The 20409-nt window shown below is 46.6% G+C and overlaps 1 protein-coding gene across 2 annotated transcripts in view; it reads left to right on the top strand.

Annotated features, from left to right (window-relative positions):
* The window catches only part of AMOTL1 (angiomotin like 1), a 62002-nt gene extending 42756 nt beyond the window's left edge, over positions 1–19246 (top strand). For both annotated transcript variants that reach the window (XM_049823316.1, XM_049823317.1), the window contains 7 exons: positions 452–597; positions 6956–7105; positions 10757–10947; positions 12257–12382; positions 14272–14498; positions 14664–14933; positions 16262–19246. In XM_049823316.1, coding sequence (XP_049679273.1) covers positions 452–597; positions 6956–7105; positions 10757–10947; positions 12257–12382; positions 14272–14498; positions 14664–14933; positions 16262–16365 — 1214 coding nt within the window. In that variant the 3' untranslated portion in view covers positions 16366–19246. The remainder of the gene's footprint in view (positions 1–451; positions 598–6955; positions 7106–10756; positions 10948–12256; positions 12383–14271; positions 14499–14663; positions 14934–16261) is intronic.
* The last annotated feature ends 1163 nt before the right edge of the window (positions 19247–20409 follow it).

The following is a 20409-nucleotide window of genomic DNA, read 5'->3' as shown; positions in this document are numbered from 1 at the left end:
TCTTGCCCATTAGAGAAAGGCAGCAGCATCCAAGCTGGCAGCTATAAACAGTCCTTGATGTAGGCTGTTCTTAGGCAGGGCCTGGGTGTTGTATGGGAAAGGAGTAGCTGGTGCAAGCCAAAATTTTGCTGGGGAACATGCTAGTAGTTCAGCAGAATGGACAATTATGAGGCAGTGCTCAGGTCCACAAGCTCTGCTAGTGCAGATGCAGCCCAAGCTGCCACTCGTCTCTGGTGCTGGTGCTCACGTAAGGCTGGGCGTTGAGGGGCTGAGCCTTGGCAGTAGAAACTCCTTGCCTGCTGTGTCTCATCACTGTGTTGTAATGGACTCACTCGCTGCTGCTTCACATAATTTTTGCTTTTCTAGGGAGGTGGCAGGTTACCTCTGCTGCATGGCCCAGGGCCTGTGAGCTGTCCTCCTGGAGTGGCTCTTGTTCTTGTCTTTCTTCCAGACAAAGAGCACTTGAAGGAGAAGGAGAAGTTGGAGATGGAGCTGGCAGCTCTGCGCTCTGCCAATGAGGACCAGCGGAGGCACATTGAAATCCTCGACCAGGCCCTAAACAATGCGCAAGCCAAGGTCATCAAACTGGAAGAGGAGGTGAGGCATGGGCAACATTTTTGTGCTCTGAGGATAGCGGTGGCTCATGGCTAGGTCTTTCTCCATCCAAGTCCTGAATCTCTTCTAGCCATGTGTGGCAGGTCATCCTGCTCCCCTTGTACTGGCCCTCTTACAGAGAAAATGTGTAGTTATACAATACTGAGCCAAATAAGCAAGCAAAGGAGACCACAACCCTAGATGTTTTCAGAGCAGAGCCTTCAACATGTAACCAGGAGCAACACCAAACTCAACTAGCTGGTGGCTGAGGTCATGGTAGGACTTAACAGAAATATAAAATAAAAAGCTGACTACTCACTGACTTGGGACTGCGGTACAGACATGTGATGTTCGTGCATTCCCATTTCTCCCCCAAAAATGCCAGAAGGCTTTTGAGATGTGCACAGCAGTGCAGGGCTTGGTAACTTCACATCTAAACAGTGGTCTTAAAAATATCTGGCTGATCTGGCTAGAAGCAGACCATACAGCATTTAGAGGTACAAAGAGCTACAGGTTTTAGTTGAGAGCTGAAAAAACCCTATCATACCATGAGACCCCAGAAGTGCCATCTGTGCAAAACTCCCAAGAGGTCTTTAAGCAATGATCCTATAAGCCTGATAGTGAAAATAGGTATTCAAATAGGAAGAGGAATCCCAGGAACAGAGGGCTCTTCAAACTGACAGACAAATACAGAACAACATCTAGTAGCTGGAAGCTGAAGTTAGACAAATTCAAAGTGACAATAATGCTCAGTTTTAACTATAACTAAGAGTGATGTTGTCAGTTCTCCATTATTGGAGATCTCTAAGTCTTAATTTATTGTGTCCCTTAAGGACCTTCAGTCAGGAGGTGTGAATTTAATAACTAGCTGAAAGTCTATGCGTTCTGGCAGATCAGGCAAGATCGTCAAAACAGGCCTTTTTGGCCCTAAAATCCCTGTCCATGGGACTAACAAAAAGGGAGGAGGTTTTATGGGGAATAAAAGAAACATAATCTTTCCTATCTGAGTGGGCAGGTCATTGGTGAGGGGAAGGCCATTGGTGAACCTCTACCCTAGCAGGCTTGGTAGAGGTTCAGGCTCTGGCACAGACTGCTGGCGTTATCTTGGGTAGGTCTGTTCCCCTTCAGTGCCTCATTTCCCACCTGCACCCTCCCCTGTGAATCCACAGGAGCCTGCTGGGTGCGAGCAGGGAAGGTGTTTTCTCAAATACCTGCAAGTAATTTAAGTGCAGTTCATTGTCTTGGAAAGATGAAGGGTGAATTGACCTCAGTGATATTTTAATGTTTTTTTATCAGGGTATCCAGCATGACAGACCCCCTGTTACGCTAACTAATGGTTACTTAAGAGTCTGGAAGATTTAAGGTACTCTCTGTAAGTGCTGAAGGCATTGCTGTTTTGTTCCTGACCATTAGACCATTCTGACTTCCTATTTAGAAACATTTTAAAAAGTCCAGTCCCTCCCGTGGATACACTCAGCAGCAAGAAGAGGATCACATTAAGTTTAACTGCTCCTTTGTTAGTTAGATTAAAGCCTGCTTACCGTCCAAGTGTATTTGGGGCAGTCCCTTTGGGGTAGCTGCAGAAGCTAGTGTACCTTTAATCTATACATAATTCACTTGACACTGTTTGCCTTAAAGGCAACCAGAGGTTTTCTATTTGCATTTCATTAGGAAGTGGCTGAATAAAGGAACGTTTTTAGGTGGCAACACCTGATCCTGCAGTTGTGGCATCACACAGGGGATGGAAAGAAATACATTTAGTTGCTGGCTGCTCCACAGACTGTCAGTATGGTATTGGCAGGTAACACTGACTTGCTGAATACACACCAGTAAAGGCAGCAGAAGCATAAATGCAGATTTCCAGGGAGGTGGTGTAAGAAGCTACCTCGTGCCTGCTGGGTTGTAGTAAATACATTTGCAGCCTTAGAGCTCTGTCTTGTAAGAGCTTAGCAGTTGCCAGTTTCTAGTCTAGTCCTCTAACAGAAATGTGCCTCTGCTGGGGATCCGAGCTAGCATCCTGGATTGTGGACTGATGGAGCTGAGGAGAGGGCAGATGTTCCCCTGTAGAGAGCTGCTAACCTCCTGCCCAGGATATGGTAGATGTTATGGAGGTGGTAACCTCTTAGTGACAACATGTGAGGGTGATGCAATGATATTTGCCAAAGTTTGTCTGTCAGAGCCCTCAGCCTGAGCAAACCCACATTGACCTGGTAGTATTTAACTGCTTTTTTCATCCTAGGGGGAGTGCAAATGAATTTTATCCCAGCTGGCATGTTTTACTTGTTCAAGGCAGTATCGTGCACTTTGGGTGAAGTGCAGCTAATCTGTGGCTGCTGGTGTGTGCCCAAGCTCCTGTGCTCCCTTTCCATGGCTTTTGGCCTGTTCCATCACTAAATCAGTGCACCTTTTCAACAGTCTCCACTGTTTCTGGAGCTCAGTTTGACACATATGCAGCAGATATTGTTGAAGTTTTGAACCTTCATCTTAAACCAGGGATTTTTACTGCGATTTGGAATATATTGAAGGAAACACAAAACCACTCAAATGAAAATGACTACTATTATTAACAGAGCTCTACCTCGTGCACTGCTTTGTAAATCCACCCAGATTTCTTCTACCACTAGAATGTAATTAAGTTTAAAAGCTTTTTAAATCAAGGCTTGAGAAATAAGCAGTAGCTACTAAGTTGAATTAACATAAGATAGCGTACTATGTAAATCTGCATTATCCTGAGTGCCTGCTAGTAGAAGGATTTAATTCAAAAATATGTAGGTGGTATTATCACCACATGTCATTTAGGAGACTGTTGCTGGAATTGTATGTCTGGTCCATGCTTTGGATAGAAAACTGAATAATTGGAGAGGGTTCAGAAAACAGCCGTAGAATTTATTTGGGGCCCAGAAGCCTTTCTTTGCTGTGAACAATTAAAATGAAGAGGTGTCTGAGCTCCAGTCCATGCGCATGAACATGAAGAAGGGATTGCTGTCAGCCAGATCAAACATTGCTCTTTAACGTAAGAAGAAATAATGAAATGCAGTGTTTGGAGGCTGAAGCTGAGCAAATCAGTCCAGAAATAAAGAGTTAGAGTAATTAACATTGAAACACCCTACTTAGGGTGATAGTGGATTCTCCATCTCTTACAGTCTTTAACTCGAATCTCATGTCTATAGAACAGATATTCTATAGCTCAAACTGGACTTATGTTCCTAGTGCAGATATTTTTCCAAGACCTATTCATCTTTATTCAGATTTATTTGCTTGGATTATACCCTTTTAGCCTTAGCTCTTCTTCATCTTTATTTTTCTAATCCCTGGGACAAGGGCAGTGTTCAGGCAAGTTTGCTGATCTTGTGAATATGTGAATTGTTTCATTAAATGCTTCTTGCTCTAGTAGATCACAATTTGGAAACAGAACAAGAAGTAATTTGTTTAAATTGCATAAGAGAAAGCCAGATTAGGCATTGGGGTAAAAGTTTTCTGGCAGTAAAGGAAAATAAGCCATGAAGTAGTTTGCAGGGGAAGGTTGTGGCGTCCCTACCCCTGGAGAGTTTTGTAAACAGATTATACAGACATGTGCCAGGTTTTAGGCAGAGTTGATCCTACCTTGCAGCCGGAGGATGGACTGGTACCTCTCCAGGTGCCATCTAGCTTTGTTTTATTTGAGTCTGTGTGCCTGTGTGCTAGTGGAGCTCAGTATAATGTATTTCTGATTGCAGTCCCCCTCCCTTACAAATGCATACTGCACTGACAAGCACATTAGTTTAAATGATAACATTTTGTACTTAGATTTTTAAATGTGTGCGTGAATTTTTTGCTTATGAATCTACAGACAGGATAGAAAGGTCGGAATTGGCTCAAGAACCTCCCTGTAAGTTTATGAATGTGGGAACTATCTTCTTGCATATCTCCAGCAAAATTGTTTTCTAATGCACTGGACGTGTGTGCATCACCTCACCCACACGGGCAGAGGTGCACTCATGCACAAGCGTGTGAAACCTGGGGCTTAGAGGGCTGCTGCAGAGCCAAATTCCGGCTGCTGTGGTACAGATGGACCCTCCAGCATCTGGCAGGACACAGGGGAGCAGATGAAGTCTGCTGCTGAGGAGGAACCCCGGAGGAGCCCCCTTCCCTTCTCTGATTGACGCTGGTGCAGCTGTGAGGTGGCACAGGCACCTTCTTACTGCCAAAATAGCACATTCAGCAAGAAGCCACCGCTGCGTCTGTCTTGCCAAGTTGTGAGCTCCCGAGGAACGCAATCTTTGTGCTGCTGCCAGTGACTAGTGGGGATTATAATCTCATTAATTTTCATGGAAAGCCCCGGGAGCTGTAAGCGTTAGCCTGGATTACAGCAGGGCTAGGAAGGTCACACTGCCAGTTGTTGGCTCTGGCTGGGGAGGTTTGTTTAAGCCAAGCTTCGCTTTTGCTGTGAACAAGCCTGTATTTCACTTCACATGTGACATGGATGGATTTAGGATGGCAGAAGAGGAATTTCAAGAAAAAATGATTTTATTATCATTATAATCAGTGGGAGGGGACCTAGGTGAATCCAGCATCACACAAGTAAAAAAAAACCAAAACAACTTTGCAGCATGGGAGTCTTGGGCTAAGCAGAGGACTCTGGGTGAAGGGGAGCCCCGCAGAGCCAGAGGGACCCAGCACTAGTGTTTATTTGCTCCACATGCCCAGGAACAAGGCAGCAAACTTCTCACTACATCCCCTAGATATTTAGACAGAGATATTTTGTGGCTATAGCTCCTATATCATAACCCACATTGTAGTTAATGTCAGTAGAGATTTAACTACTTAAAAGAGGTAGGCACTAGGATATCATTTTGGCCCTGGCCTCACCAGCTCACAGCACCTCTCCAGCCTCTTTTATGCTGACTGGGGTTAATGCTTTTTTCTGCCTCCCGTTTTGCTTCTGAAAAACTTCAGGCCTCTAACAACTGTGCAAATAAATGAGGGAGACTAAAAGTCCTAAAGAGGATCTTAGCGATCATGGCAATGACTTCGAGCATCCCCCATTAACCCCCAGGCTGCAGATGGGGTCCAGCTGAGGCTAGGCAAAGTCTGCATGATCCAGCATTCAAACTGATTCACCCTCCCTTTCTGACTAAGGGGGCTGATGAGAGTGTTTTGGGGTCTTTTGGGGTTCATCAAGGTCTTTTGGGGTTTGCAGCTTCAGCTTGTGTGCACTGTTGCTTTCTCTACTACAAGGCAGGTATCTTTAGAAAGGTAAATTTATTCATGCTTGTGAAGAGAAAATTCATGACAAAAGGTTGGGGAAGAAGAAGAGAACTGGGTTTCCCGCGGTTGGGACTGCAGCCCATGGGGGGAGCAGGCAGACCCTGCTGCCCCATGGGCAAGTTTTCAGATCAGCGTCCACACTCCCCAGGGACGAGGACTGCTCCCAGACACCCAGATGTGCCTGGCCCCCGTGAGTTCGCCCCTTCTCCGTGCTGGATTTTGGCTGGGGATCAGGTTTCAGCACAGGCTTTGCTGCCCATCCCAGTGCCCTGCGTAGCTGATGCCCAGCGTGTCCTGTGTCTGCAGCCTTCTCTCCCCAAGGGCTCTCACATGCCAGTTCCTGCTGTGAGCCCCAATAGCGATTACCTGAGGTGTCACTGAGTGCCTGGTGGCATGGTAGGAGGCCAGAAGAAGTGGGGATAGCCGCTGAGCACCCTGAACATCTGCAGTCCACTTGCAAATTCCTTTTGGGGTATGCTGCTTGAGCAATCTCTTGCTGTAAACCCCCATATTGCAAAATCCTTGTGTCATGTTTAGCCCTTCAGTAATTGCATTATATACATATGGAGGGCCTGGCTTTAGGTGCCAGCACATCTATATATCGGCATGGCCGAGCCCATGAGCAGAATAGAGCAGGTGGAGCAATTCTGGCTGCTGGCACTCCGCTGGTTCCACCTGCATTGAACAGATAAGCAGCGTTGAAAAAAAAGAGACTGTTTGGGTGCAAACAATGTGCCGAGTGTCACCAGTCGATAAAACCCACTGGGATTCCTCTTAGCTGAGGCCAGCCTGTGTGCTTGCCCAAAGAGTATCCACCAACATGAAGGCTCTTGCTTAGAAAAGGCCAGGGGGTTTCATGGCTAGTGGATCCCCAATGGGTGGAAGGTCTGGGCAGTGTTCCCTCTGAAAGGGGTAGAGCTGCCCCATTGATGCCTGCTGTGCCCTTTCCCTGCCCATCAAAGGGGCACCATCCTTCCTCTAGAGAAACTCTCCAAAGCAAACAGCCAAAGCCATGCTCGAGCCCAATACATGCCTGCAAGTGCACCAGGGTCCTGGCAGCCCAGGGTGGGGGTCCGGTGCCCCCCCAGCATTGCTGACGCCCTGTCCCCCACAGCTGCGCAGGAAGCAGGCCTATGTGGAGAAGGTGGAGAAGCTGCAGCAGGCGCTGACGCAGCTGCAGGCAGCCTGCGAGAAGAGGGAGCAGATGGAGCGGCGGCTGCGCACACGCCTGGAGCGGGAGTTGGACTCGCTGCGGATGCAGCAGGTGAGGATGGCGTGGTCTGTGCGGGACCCCAGCACAGGACCTTCGGTGTTGCTCTTAAAAAGGGACGGTCGCTGGCAGCCCTGCCAGATGCCACCTTGCTTTTGGGTTCAGGTCATTGGGCTTTCCACCTAAGCTTTTCCTTTGGATGGGGTTGTAGATGCCCCATCATTGGAAGCGGTCAAGGCCAAGTTGGATGGGGCTTTGAGCAACCTGGTCTAGTGGAAGATGTCCCTGGCCATGACAGAAGGGTTGGACTTAGATAATCTTTGAAGGTCCCTTCCAACCCAAACCACTCTATGATTCTAACTCCTGATCTTCAGCAAAGAATGGGGGAGCTCCGCAGTGGGGCTGCTGGACACAGCCAAGCCCTGCCTGCTGCAGTGCTGGGAGGTCCTGGATTGCCTGCCCAAGGGCAGGCAGGGCTCTGCCCCTACGTATCCCCCCTACCTGCTGGGGGAAAACGTCCTTCCAGGTTTCTCTCCAGCAATTGCAGATTGTGCAAGATCAGCTCCACGCTGAAGGAGGAGAGGGAGGGTGCGGTACACGTGGGCGTGAGATTTAGCCCACAGATTTTGGCTGATATTTCATTGAAAAAGCAAGGTAGGATGATGTGGGATTTGGTGTGAGCAAGAGCTTGGACCGTACTTGTTCTGGGCAAAGCTGATGTACACGGTTCACAGAAACCTCTACTCATGACAGATCTGGAGACAAATGGTGTCATCTTCAGACAATAAAGTATTTAAATATCGGTCCAGTCCAGAATGGACTAGAAGTGTACATTTGCATTTCTGTGTATGTATGTCCCCTTGTTTTTTGGCAGCCTTGTGTCCTTAGAGGCATAGTGATATGCTCGTATTTTATGCACAGTTATTCCTTCATTATTTCTCCTCCATCCCCAAGTCCCAAAGTCCAGTCATCTGTGAAAAGGGAAAAAAAAAAAAAAAAAAAGTACGAGGAGGTTGCAGGGAGGATTTCCAGGCTAGAGCTGGCACTGAGTGCCAAATACATGGGCATTGGCTCCAGAGGAGAGTGAGCAGATGTACTAAGTGTATCAAATCACTGCTTGGGGAAAAACCAGCAACATAAGCAAAGCATGATGCTCTTGTAACTCTTGAAGGGCTCACTCACATCTCTGTAGATGCACACATCTGTTACAATAACCCTTCCTTATTTATGAGCCATTAGTGGAGACCAAAGCAGCTGTTACGCAGAGCTTGTGCTGCCAGAAAGTAGAGGAGCTGATCCTGCCGGCAGGATGTGATCGGGAAATAGCTCTACAGGCAGTATCAGCAGTTTGCAGTCATGAGGTGGCCAGACCTGAGAGCATTCCCTTCTCACCAGCACCCCCAGGGCAGGGCAGGGCAGGTCCCCCAGCACCCCTCCGACAGCAACAGTCTCACTGCTGTTCCCTGGAGACCCTTCCCATCCATCTTGGCTCTTCCTTGCTGCCATATAAGTGCATTAAGTCTTTCTTGCCCTGTCCACCATGGGCTTGTTGTTCCTGTCTTCTCGCAGTAGTTCTTCTCAGTTGCCCCTTAGCCCACTTTCCTCCAATTTAACAAAGCAACTACATGGGGTATGACATGCTAACGCTGGTGTAAATGAAAGAACATTTGAGAAAAATACAATTAAAATTCAAATGAAGATAAAACTAGAACTAGGAAAGGTTTTGTTCTCTGGGCAGGAATATAGGGACAAATCGATATATTAAGTAACTGGGATGGACTGTTGTGGAAGTCGTTGTTTTGGGAGTTCAGACTACATCTGCTCATTTTGGCAGAAAATTCCTCTGTAACTTACAGATTGCTTAATTTTTAATTTTTTTTTTGGCACTGTAATTAGTAATTGTATTTTGGGTTGCCATAGTTCTCAAATGCCTGCACCAGTTCCCTCTAGTAAGTTTTAAGAAGATACTCTAACTTCATGTGTCACCTATGAGCTTCGAGAGGAGACTTTGGCATATTTTAGCTATTGTTATTTATACTTTTTGTTTTATGAGCCACAATGCTGCAGTGAATCTTGCATCAAAATGCCCCAACTTTTTACTTCAGAGCTGTCTTCTTTGAGCTATCAAAGTTATATCTACTGAAACATTTTCTCATTGCAGAGAAAAAAAGAGCTTTTTTCTCCTTTTTACTGGAGTCAGTGGAAGAGACGCAGCACACAATGAGACAGCAAGCCAGAGTCTCTTCTGTCCCTGGCTTGTTGGTAACTGAGTCCAAACCGCAAATCTTCATTATCACTGATGCATAAACTAGGACCAAAAAAAATCCCTTTGACTTAGTGTTGCAGGCTGAGTGTGCAGGGCTGGCAGAGATTTTGACTCAGAAGACAACAGGCACCTGTGATGTCCCAAGATGCCATTTACAGACCAGACCGTGCTTCCGAAATATTACCTTCCTGCCAGAGATTTGACAATATTTGAAGCGTAAGCACTATTTTTTGCAGGAGCAGAGTCGCAGCTGTTGCTCCTAAGGGCTGCACTTCCATGTCGTTACCGCACCAAAGGCAAAGGCTGCAGCCTTCCCCTGGTATCTCTAGTTTCCCATAAGCAGGAGATAAGTGTATAGAAGGAGGAAACGTGGTTTGGAAAATGGCAACGGTTGCTGCAGCCCTCACTGCTCTGTGATGGTACAGCTTTGCCAGTGGAAGTTCGTGGTGTAGCATGGATGAAAAGCCGGTGCTCCCAAGACACAGTTTCCCCTTTAACACAATACTGGGCACTGTGGAGTGTAACAAATCTCTTGCATTTTTTGTTAAAAAAAAAATTTACTTCTACTGAGTTCTCCCAGAGCTTTGTGCCTCTCCCCTTGGTGTGCATGCATCCCACCCAACCTCTGCTGCGCCACAGACTGTATCACCATCCTCCTCCGCTCTCCACCAGCAGTGAGAGGAGCTCAGGGCAGCTACCCATACCGCTTAGGTGCTTTAATTAAGTGCCTGTAACTGAGTGGGATAAGTCCTGCCTGGGTAAGTGTTTTTCCTCACAGCGTAGATGCAAAGGGTTACACACCCATTGCTGCTTGTCAGCATCCCATGGGAGCCAACCTGCAGTGGCTGGGGTTCTTCTGCCCCTCCATCAGAAAGTTACGTGCTGCACCACAGAAAGCATCTCCTGAGGGTACAAGAGAACTAATGTGCCAGAAGACAGGCATAAATCCACATCTGGGGTGTTTTCCCAGCTGCTGTTTAAATAGGTTACATGGAGCTAGGTTATGCCACTTTTTTTTCTGCTTTTATATATAAACCCTCTGGTAATAAACTGCCTGTCCATACAGAGCACTGCCCAGCCATGTGATGAAGTCCCAGCAAGAAGAATATCTTTTAAAGCTTCATTGCTTCTTTTCCCTACCAGCTTTTTTTCCTATCCTTTCCCTTGGCTTGGGGTATCCCATGAAATCTCTGCACATCCAGGGAGCAGCCAGATCCCTACTTCCATCAGCAAGGTCTGGAGAAGCAGGTCCTGGGGTTGCGCACGTGGTCAACCTGCCTGTCCTCCTGCAACCTAAGGGATTTAGCCTGGGGTTTCCACCTGCCCCCGTCAAAAGACACAGGGATGTCTTTGCATGCTCCAGAGAAGTGGGGGAAAAAAGGGTCAGCAGCTCCCATACTTGGCAGAGGGTGAGTATCTGTCACTGTTCCCACCGGCAGAGGCAGGGCAGCTACCAGGCGAGCAGCCTCCCGGAGCACAATGCCCCAGCCCTGATGGAGCTGGTGCGGGAGAAGGAGGAGAGGATCCTGGCCCTGGAAGCCGACATGACCAAGTGGGAACAGAAGTACCTGGAGGAGAGTACAATCAGGCACTTTGCCATGAATGCCGTGGCCACAGCTGCGACGGAGAGGTAAGATGGCCCTGCTGCAAGCAAGCGGCTCTCTTCACTGTGGAAAGCATGGGGGGATAATAAGGAATGGATATTTTCTTAAGGCTGGATTTTGTTTGCCTTTCCTTGCTGAGTCGCACTGCCAGGGTTAATGCATCTCTCCATGGTGTCATGCCAGTAAGATACAGGTTAAGACAGGATTTACCCTTCTGACCAGGTCTAAAAGTTTATCAAATCCAGGCACCAGACTCAAGCAGTGGCCTCAACGGTAAAGTCTCTGGCTGCCAAATTATACAGCATAGGTAAGGCAGCTGCCCCCCCACCGCACTGATGGAGTGAGCAGGGACTGTTGATATATGGCTGCATCCATCCCACGGTCTGCAATGTGGTTGTTTAACCTAGTTTTAAAACCCTGTAATGAGGGAAATTTTGTGGCCTAAGTCCCCTCTTTCACTGCTTCATTAAGCTTGAAATTAAAAAGGTTCTCCTGATAGTTAAGCTAAACCTCTTTACTGCAAATTACCTCAACTGATTCTTGTCCTTCCCAGGTGTACACAATGAACAACAGATCACTGTTGATGTTGTAACAGCCTTGTAAATATTGGAAGATGGATACCCCTTTGGTATCTTCCCTGGCCTGAACTAACTTACTTCCTTCAGCCATTCCTCACATGTCCTAGTGTAAACCCCTTCCTATTCCCATTACATTTGTCTGGACTGTCTCCAGTTTGTCTGTGCCAAAAGCACACAAGGCACTGCAGTGAGGCTTTCCAGTGATGAGGAGGATGGGATAATTAACTTCTTGCCCCAGTTTCTTAGAAGCCAAATCCCCTGAAAACATCCTAAAATGAGATTTCCCTTTGAAATGTGGTTAAGCGTGTGACTCAGGATGATCCTTTTCTTTTGCACTCCAGTCTAGGCAGCATTTCCTGTGCTATTTTTCAATTTCCAAAGCGTACAATTTGGTTTCTTGTTTGCAATGTAGCATTGCTGACTTGGGACCATTTCGCCGGTGAAGGAGTCCCTTTGATGTCTGACCCTGTCCTTCAGGATGGTTGTTAGCCCCATAGGGGTTGCCCACGATCTCAGCATGCTCTCTCTTCCATCAGCCCAGTTAATTAATGGTGTTAATGACTAAACTGAAGCCAGGAGTAGCCTGCAGCAAGATGACCCATTGCCAGGTAGCCATCCACTTGGCAGGCAACCATTGCTAGCTTGATCTTTGAACGTGGGTGGGTTTGGGGTTTTCTTTGCAAGTGCCAATCTCACCTGCAGAAGCCACCCTTGTGGTCTCAGGAGCCTGACTCACTGTGTTGAACCGCTTTGCCAGGGACGCCTCGGCCCCGAGCCACTCACGCAACGGCAGCTACGGTGAGAGCGCACTGGAGGTCCGAGGCTGGCAGGAGGAGGAGGAGATCGTGCAAGCCAACCGGCGCTGCCAGGACATGGAGTACACGTAAGGGGCCGTCATGCCGTACCTGCTTGTCGTGGTGTTTGGGCTGGGTTCAGATAAACCAGGATGCCCTTCTGTTCCTTCCTGCATGCCTGGAAAGGATGGGCTTAGCTTCACTTTGACTTAGTTTTGCTCTTCAGCATTAAAACAGGGATTAAAGAGTTGCTGTCATTAGATAATGTCCTCCCTACCTTCCTGTTAGACCTCCTCTGTGCCAAAAACTACCTTCTTACAAAGCAGAGGCTGTTTCACTATTTAAAGTAGGTTGGCATGCAAGGAAGCTGAATGCTTGTTTAATCTCGGTGAAAATCCCCCTCTGGAAACAAGAGCATCTGGTTGTAAAAGCTGAAGTTGTAATCCCACTCCTACGTAATCAGCAACACGAGGGCTTGCCTTTGCCTCGCTATTCACTCCTTGCCTGCTTACTGCTCTTTCTAGATACACTAAGTTTCCCACATCCAAGTTGTGTGATGGTGACATTGGCACTTAGGAACAAACCTGCAAAATTTAGCACCATGAGCACCACTAAAAAAGATGCATTTACAAGTAGTAGAAGATATAAAATAAACTTTACTGGGCACAGGCAGTCAGCAAGAGTAATGTTCGTTGTTGCAGATACTTCTCCATTTTCAGCACACAACTGGATATGCGGCCATGTAGTTCAATGAGCGTTAGACCTGGGAAGTATTTTTAATCCGTAATTTTTTCCTGGTGAAAAATGGCCTTTTGATGAGTAAAAATCCCTTGAGAAAGTTTGTGTATTCCTCTAGGATTTTACTGAAAAACTATTTAAAATCTGTTCTTCAATGCTGGCTTCCCTACAAAATCACTGGTCTGCAGACACTTTTATAAAAAGGCATATTTGTTGCTTGTGGAAAATATCAGTGACTGCTTTTACTGGGTTTGGGTTTTTTGTTTTCCACTCACAGATGGAAGCTAATTCTGCCTCCAGTGAATTTTGCCATTGGCTTCATTAAAGATAGATTAGGATCTTGTGGTTTCATTGCAAATTAGATATCTGATTATGAAGACTAATGCCAACATGAAGTTACTAGCTATCTCCCTTGTACATATAGGTTTTCCAGATGTGGCATTTTAGCTTTCACTGCTTCACAAAATGCAGCTGCATTGGACTATATATTGTACATCACAGTCAAGCTATAGTCACCTGGCTGTCATATTGTACATGTACAATTATATATTTTTTTAATGTGGTTTGCAGTCTTTCAGTATGATTTGGTGTTAATCATTACTGGAGAAAAGTCTCAGATAATCCTATTTTTTTGTGATTTGAGAGTCTTCAGGGTCTGTATGAGAGAAGTAGTGAGCTTTGCTGGGCTCTACACACCGTGTGCTGATTGTTTCTGCAGCGGTGAGGGAGAAGCAAGAGCCCAGCCCAGCTGTTAGAGAAACCGAAGGGAACCTTTCCACTCACTTCAGCAGGTCTTTACTCCAGCTGATGACAGACTGGAACCATGGGGTTGACTCAGACTGCCAAAGGAGGGTTTCCAGATGTAGCCCCAATGTATTACGGTGGTGGAATTTGCCTGTGTGTTTGTGTTCTGATGAAGGTAGCAATCTGCAGCCTGGTCAAGATACTGCCCTGTTGCTCCTGCTGGGTTGGTAAAGCCACAGCAATAGATGGATTCAGTTAACCTTGCAGAAAGGAGTTCCCAGTTTTGGCTTAATAGCTAGAAACACTGCCTATTTGAAGTGCATGGTTATCCTCAGAGGAACTGGTGGGAGCTGCCATGTCCAAGCCGCTGAAAACCAGAGGGGACAGAGCAGCAGGGCACGTACGCAGGCACCCATCCTGCTGCCCCAGGGTGGGGAGACCTGCCCATATAAACTCTTTTTCCATTCCTGTAAGCACAGCATTCATATCTTGGCAGAATAAAGAATCTCCATGCCAAAATAATTGAGAAGGATGCCATGATCAAGGTCCTTCAGCAGCGGTCACGGAAGGACCCTGGGAAAGCCGACAGCGCCAGCCTGCGACCGGCTCGGTCTGTCCCCTCCATCGCTGCTGCTACAGGCGTGCATTCGCGCCAGACCTCGCTCACCAGCAACCAGATAGCTGAGGAGAAGAAGGAAGAGAAGATCTGGAAGGGAAGCATAGGTGAGCTCAGTTTTTGGTTAAGCTTTGGCTCATCCATCACTTTGTCCTAGTCCTTTTGCTTGAGCTGAGCAGAAGTGCCTCGGCCACAGCACACGTTGCCCTGATGGCTCCTTTCCAGAGCACTTGCCATGGGCTGCGATGTGACTGACATCCCTGTGTTTTCAGGGCTGCTCTTGGGGAAGGAGCACCACGACCACCCACCGGGCCCCTCACTGCCTCCTCCGCTGCCCTCCTTGTCCTGCATGCCCGTCCCAGTGCCGACAGCCTCCCACGTGAAGACAGGCAGCAAAGACAGCAGCACCCAGACGGACAAAAGCGCTGAGCTCTTCTGGCCCGCCGCAGCATCCTTCCCCGGCCGTGGACGGCTGGGTACCACCCCGTCGCACAGCCCGACCCCACGGCCCCCGGGGACACGAGTGACCGGCGAGAAACTGGGTGAGCTCTGCCAGATTCCTGCATCGGTGTGAAATGCCAGCACCCCCAGGGCTGTTAGCAGAGCCCCAGAGGCAGCCCAGTATTGATGGAGCGGGGTGATGCCTTCACAATTTGTAAGGTGGTGAGGAGGTTTCTTCAGGGAAACTAAAATTGTAGGGAGAGAACTTTCCAAGGCTGCCTGGTCTGCCTTTGCAGAGCTTTGTGCTTGGCAGCTTCTGTAAAGCTCCACTAACCTGTGGCAGGCAGAGTTTCCAACAAATGCAATTGTTCATGCTGCCAAAGATAAAATTATAGAGCTTCACACCTTGAAAACAAGACACCTGCTCATGTGCTCAGACTCTTCTCTTTTTTTCAACTTAAACCATGGTTAGTGAAAGCACCATTTACTCCCTAATTTTTAAAGGAAACCTGGGGGGCAAATAGTAAGGAGAAAGTGGAGGGGGTTTTCTTGGGAGGGAGGTTAAAGAAATACAATTTTAATTCTTTTTTAAAGGTGGAAACTGCTGGTTTGCAGCCCTACAAGGGAGACGTTTATTCTACACACATTATTTTGAAAAGGCTTTCCTGCACATTCATCTCATCTCAAAAGCAAATCTTCCCTCTAAAAACATGCCATGTATCATTAATAGGGCTGAATATCACTGGTTCCTTGAAACTCTGTATTACTGTGTTTTGGGCAGTCCAGGTTGGAATTTATTTCCAGTTACTCTTAAAAAAGGTTCTCAATCTTTTCCTGCTTGTAAGAAACTAAGAGTCCTTCTCCCTGAATTTGACCGTCAAGAACTATTATGACGAAAATAAACACCTAACAACAGCTATCACATATTGTGACAATTGGCCATATACATTCTCTTAGCCCATCCCACTGGCACAAAGTAATACATTTTAGATTAAACCACATACCTGATTATTTGTGTACTGCCTTCATGATGTTTTAAACTCCTAAATTTTGCACCTGATGCAGAATAGGTGGAGAGCTACTGTGGATCAGATGACAAGTAATAACTTGCTGAAGTGATGTAGACCTTTCACAAATGCCTGTTTCTATCTAGGGCCACCGCTAGAGAGGTACTTTGGTCTGTATCTCTTAAATATCGTCTTTGTGCCTGCTTTTGGGGTCCGTGCACACTGGCACACCGGCTGTCATTGTGTGGGGAATTTAGCATTACACGTTCTCAGCCTCCTGATCAAATTTGGCTTTCAGTATGTAGGACATACAGTTAAGACGTGCCTCACCGTCATCCCCCCAAAAATGGACTTATATTTGCTTCGAACAATTTGCTGTTGAATTTGAGCTGACGACCAGCTTTCCCTTCTTTCCATTGCAGAGAACTCCAGCCACGGGAAGCCGCCTGACAGCAAAGGCAGAGTGAGCAGCTTGCTCCACAAGCCCGAGTTTCCAGATACAGACATGATGGAAGTCCTCATCTGAGCAGAGGACAGCATCTCTGGGGTTTTGTGTGCATACAGCCAGGTCCAAGATGGTCCTCAGTGTGCCAACCTTAAAAACTAACCCTGAGAGTTTGAAGAAAGATAAAGTTTGTGCCCGAAACAAAGCTTGAGTCTGAAATGTTGAGACTTTGGACCAGGCAAGAAGTCAGGAGTGCTGAAGAGAAGCGTTGAAATGAACGTCTGGGATTCTCTGAGCAGAAAGGGGTATTGAAAATGGAAGGTGGTGTGAGAAGGGGATCATTGAGGGAAAAGGAAACTGCATTTTCTGGTGTAAAGAGAAGGTAGCGAAGTTACAGACTGGGTGCACACTGCTGCTGTGTTTTCCTGCCTCTCTGCAGCTGGGACAGGGAGCGAAATCCTGGCGCTTTTTGAAGTGAGAGGGAGTTTCTGAACAACCCAGGAGAAACTTGCATCTTCCTCAGTATCAAGTCATTTCTCAAAAGTATTCACTGCTTAATTTTGGTGAATAATTGGTCCGTAGGTGTACACGGCAGGTTCTTGTAAGTATTTGTTTGAAGTGGTGTGGTGTGGTTTTCCTGGGCAGGCAGGTCAGGTGCCTCTTTCCTGGCTGGACAAGTGTTGCTCTTGGAGCTGGATTTACAGTGCAAATATTCGTGTCTTGCAACCTCAGAGCTTGCTGAGACTTCTTTTTTTGGTAGGAGCAGTTGTTGGCTGGAATTCCCATGGAGGATGAACCTAGAGGGGGGGAGGAGGACCCCGCTGAAGCAATCCCTTTTGTAACGATGGCAAGGTTTCAGGAGGGAAAGTTGGGGGAGGATCCCAGCGGCTCCCCGAAGGTCTGTGCACTGCAGAGCTCGTTCAGAGGGGGGTTGCACGGGTGTGTTTTCAGTGGAGTTAAGCTGGGTTTGCATGTGAGATCAGAAGATGCCTTTTATCATGCACTGGTTCATAGTAGTGGAAGAATCAGTGTGTTTGTGGTAAGAACAGGATTTTTCCTTATTTTCAATGCCTATAGCCAAATCCTACCGTCCTTGAGCATACAAACCTGCCATTCAAGCTGATGTGGGACTGGGCATTAAGGGGTGTAGGATCAGGTCAGGAAGGGTTTAACTGCAAAGCAGTACTGAGGATCATCTGTTTTCTCTGCTGACCTGCAGTTTCTTTCAGCCTTGTTTTACCCAGAATGGAACATTTCTCATTTTCAGCTTAGTCCCTGATTTCTGTAAGAGGTGCAACTGTCTGTAAGACAGCCAACTCACCAGCTGTGTTAATCATGGCATACCATTTGCTTCGTGCATTGCACATGCTGATAGGGAAATTTTCCTCTGTGAGGTATTTTTGTATTGGATTTGTGGTTCCTGAACCTTGTGGTGGACCGTAATGACACTAAGAAGAACTTACCTTTGGGAAAAAGGGTGATGGGATTTTATGTGAAGCTGCCTAGAGTGGAAAAGTGGGAAGTAATTGTGTGCTCAGGGCTGTCTCAAGGTCACCCCTTCCTGTAGGTATTGAATTGGAGCCCTTGATTGTGAAAACACCAGGCACTTTAAATTCTGCTTTTGCTGAAAACTGAAGTCCTTGCAACCTCAAAGCCTTCAGGGGCCAGAGCCTTGCGCTCCGTACTGCCTGGCTGATACCTTTTTTTTTAAAAAAACAAAATTGCTATGTTAAATCTATGCACTTATTTTTGCGTGTACATAGAATTAGACATATGTTGCTGTCGCCCTCTTTCTGATTTTTGCACTCGTTAAACAAAGTAGTGATAGGTAGGTTGTGCGGGCAAGCGAACTGTGTGTTTCAAGTATTAGCAGCTTTGCATTGTGAAACCAAATGTGTAAAACCCTTGGAAGATGTTACGCAGCTTAATATATACCTTGTAAAATAATCTTATTTTTTTCTTTAAAGTTAATTTAAACATTTTAAGTGTTTGCATCAAGCTGGGTCTGTGTGTGGCCCACCTCCGTGGCCCTCCGTCAAGTGTCTGTGGTAGGAATGGGGCAGGAGGAAGACAAAGCAAGGGAATACAAGTAAAACTATGGTGAATATTTCATTTAATCATTTTTCTCCAAGAAATAAGGATACCCAGGTGCTTGGAAGTCCCTAAGCATTTTATTACTAGCTGTATTATTTCTTTTGATTAAACTGTTTAAGTTGTGTACAGGCAGACAGCTAGGCATCCAGGAAAAACAGTGTTGGATCAGTGTGTGTGATGTGGCTTTCAATTATGTTTGCTAGTAGTTCAGCTCAGCTTCTCCAAGTCAGCTAGAGTACTGCACTCCTCCTCCTCCTCCCCACGGAGACCACAGTCCTGCCAGTTTCTGGTATCCAGAGGTGTGTTCACAATTGATGCTGCCCCAGATTCATGGTCACGTATGGGAAACTGTTCATTAGAGGCTACGGTGTAGGAGACAGTTCAAATAAACCCAAAGGTTCACTCTCCTCAATTGTGTTGAACCCAAGAGATGTTAGTTTTCCTGGGGGGAAGGTCTGGAGGACCAGCGGATCTCCCCCCAACCTGAGCACTAGCAGGACTTGCGTGGAGTACTACTGCCATATATCAGCCCCTCTCAGCAGAGGGGCACAACTCCATTTGTGCTGGTTTTCCCAGCTTTTTGAACTGTTTTGTGTTTTGGGAAACTGTGCTGTAGCCATTCCAGGTCATGTTGGTAACTAGTTGTAAAATACTGTCATTTTTTATTGTCGTTGGTTGTATAGAGAAGTTGGTGTACAGTGTTGTACAGCTGGAGGGTTATTTGTACATACGGGAGAAAATGAAGAACGTTTTGTGTCACCCACAGCAAATACTGATATTGTTGGTCAGCCAAAGATTTCTTATTCTTTGCTGTTTAAACTTGTGCCTTAATATTGTATATAATAAATGTATAAACATGTTTATTTTCTCACTTTTCCAGTGTGAATATATTCAGTCCCCAAGAAGAAAGGACTTTTTTAACAATTCACTAAGCTTTGCACGCAACGTGCTAAGACTAAGAAGTGATACCTCGGAGACTTTAAGGTTGCATCTTCTCTGTTTTTCATAGCTGTTAATGAAAGGCCCACAGCAGGTGCCACTAGTAGGTGTATGTGGGCACGAAATCAGTGGGTCTGCAAAGCAGAGGATCAAACTGAGAGCTTTGCCAAGCAAGAAGAGCAGGATTTTAGGGAGATCATCTTCACCTGCAGGAAATGGGGGTGGAAACTTAATAAGACACTTCGGTGAAGATCTGAAGATCCTTTAGCCCTACATTCCTGCTAAGCAGAGCACTCCCACTGATTTATTTTTTTGTTGTTGTTGTTGTTGTTCTTGAGGGTCTGGGGCTTCTTTATTTGACAGGTGTTGGATCACTGTGAGTGAGATACCTAAATACCTTGTGGATCTAGATGTTCTTGGATTACTGTAACGTCCTCAGTAAGGAATAAAGATCAGATCCCATTTCAAGCTGTTGTGCGGGCAAGGGGAATGCTCTGGCCCAGTGAAAATATTGCTTGTATGTTTGCTTATGCAACTGAAATAAACAGGGGGAGGGGAGCAAAAGTTACCCGAGTGTCTGGCTTTGAGTAAGGGAGGTTTGCTCAGCAGGCTCTCACATGGTCTTGAAAGCGTCTGTTAGAAAATTCCTGAATCAGGTCCCAGGGAGCTGCAGGCATGAAAGGCATGAAAGCCATTAAGGGCATCTCTCTCCTATGGGTTCTCCTCTGCCTGTCCCAATCTCCTCTCTCCAAATCCTCACACACATTAAAAAAACAACCTGCCCTGGGCAGGAGTGTGTCAGCAAAGATCCAGGGGTTTTGCAGAAACTTGAGCAGCTGTTTGCTTCATCCACATCCTGGCACCTCGTGTTCCCTGTGTGAGCACAGGTCAGCCTGACCCATCTGATTACTCCATCTTCAAGACACGGCAGCTGGAAGTATTTGTAGTGCCCTGACTCTTTACCACCAAAAGCAAAAATTTGGTGATTGCTGAGATCGTGGCTTTTCAACTTTCTTCAAGTCAAGATTTGACAGTAAAATTTGGGGCTTAACTTGGTTTTTCAAGGCCATGGGAGAAAAGAAACTAACAGAC

Source organism: Accipiter gentilis, chromosome 19 (genome assembly GCF_929443795.1).
Source record: "Accipiter gentilis chromosome 19, bAccGen1.1, whole genome shotgun sequence".
In the NCBI taxonomy this organism is placed as follows: domain Eukaryota; kingdom Metazoa; phylum Chordata; class Aves; order Accipitriformes; family Accipitridae; genus Astur; species Astur gentilis.
The sequence above is the reverse complement of the archived record's forward strand: the minus strand, read 5'-3'. Positions and strand labels throughout refer to the sequence as shown.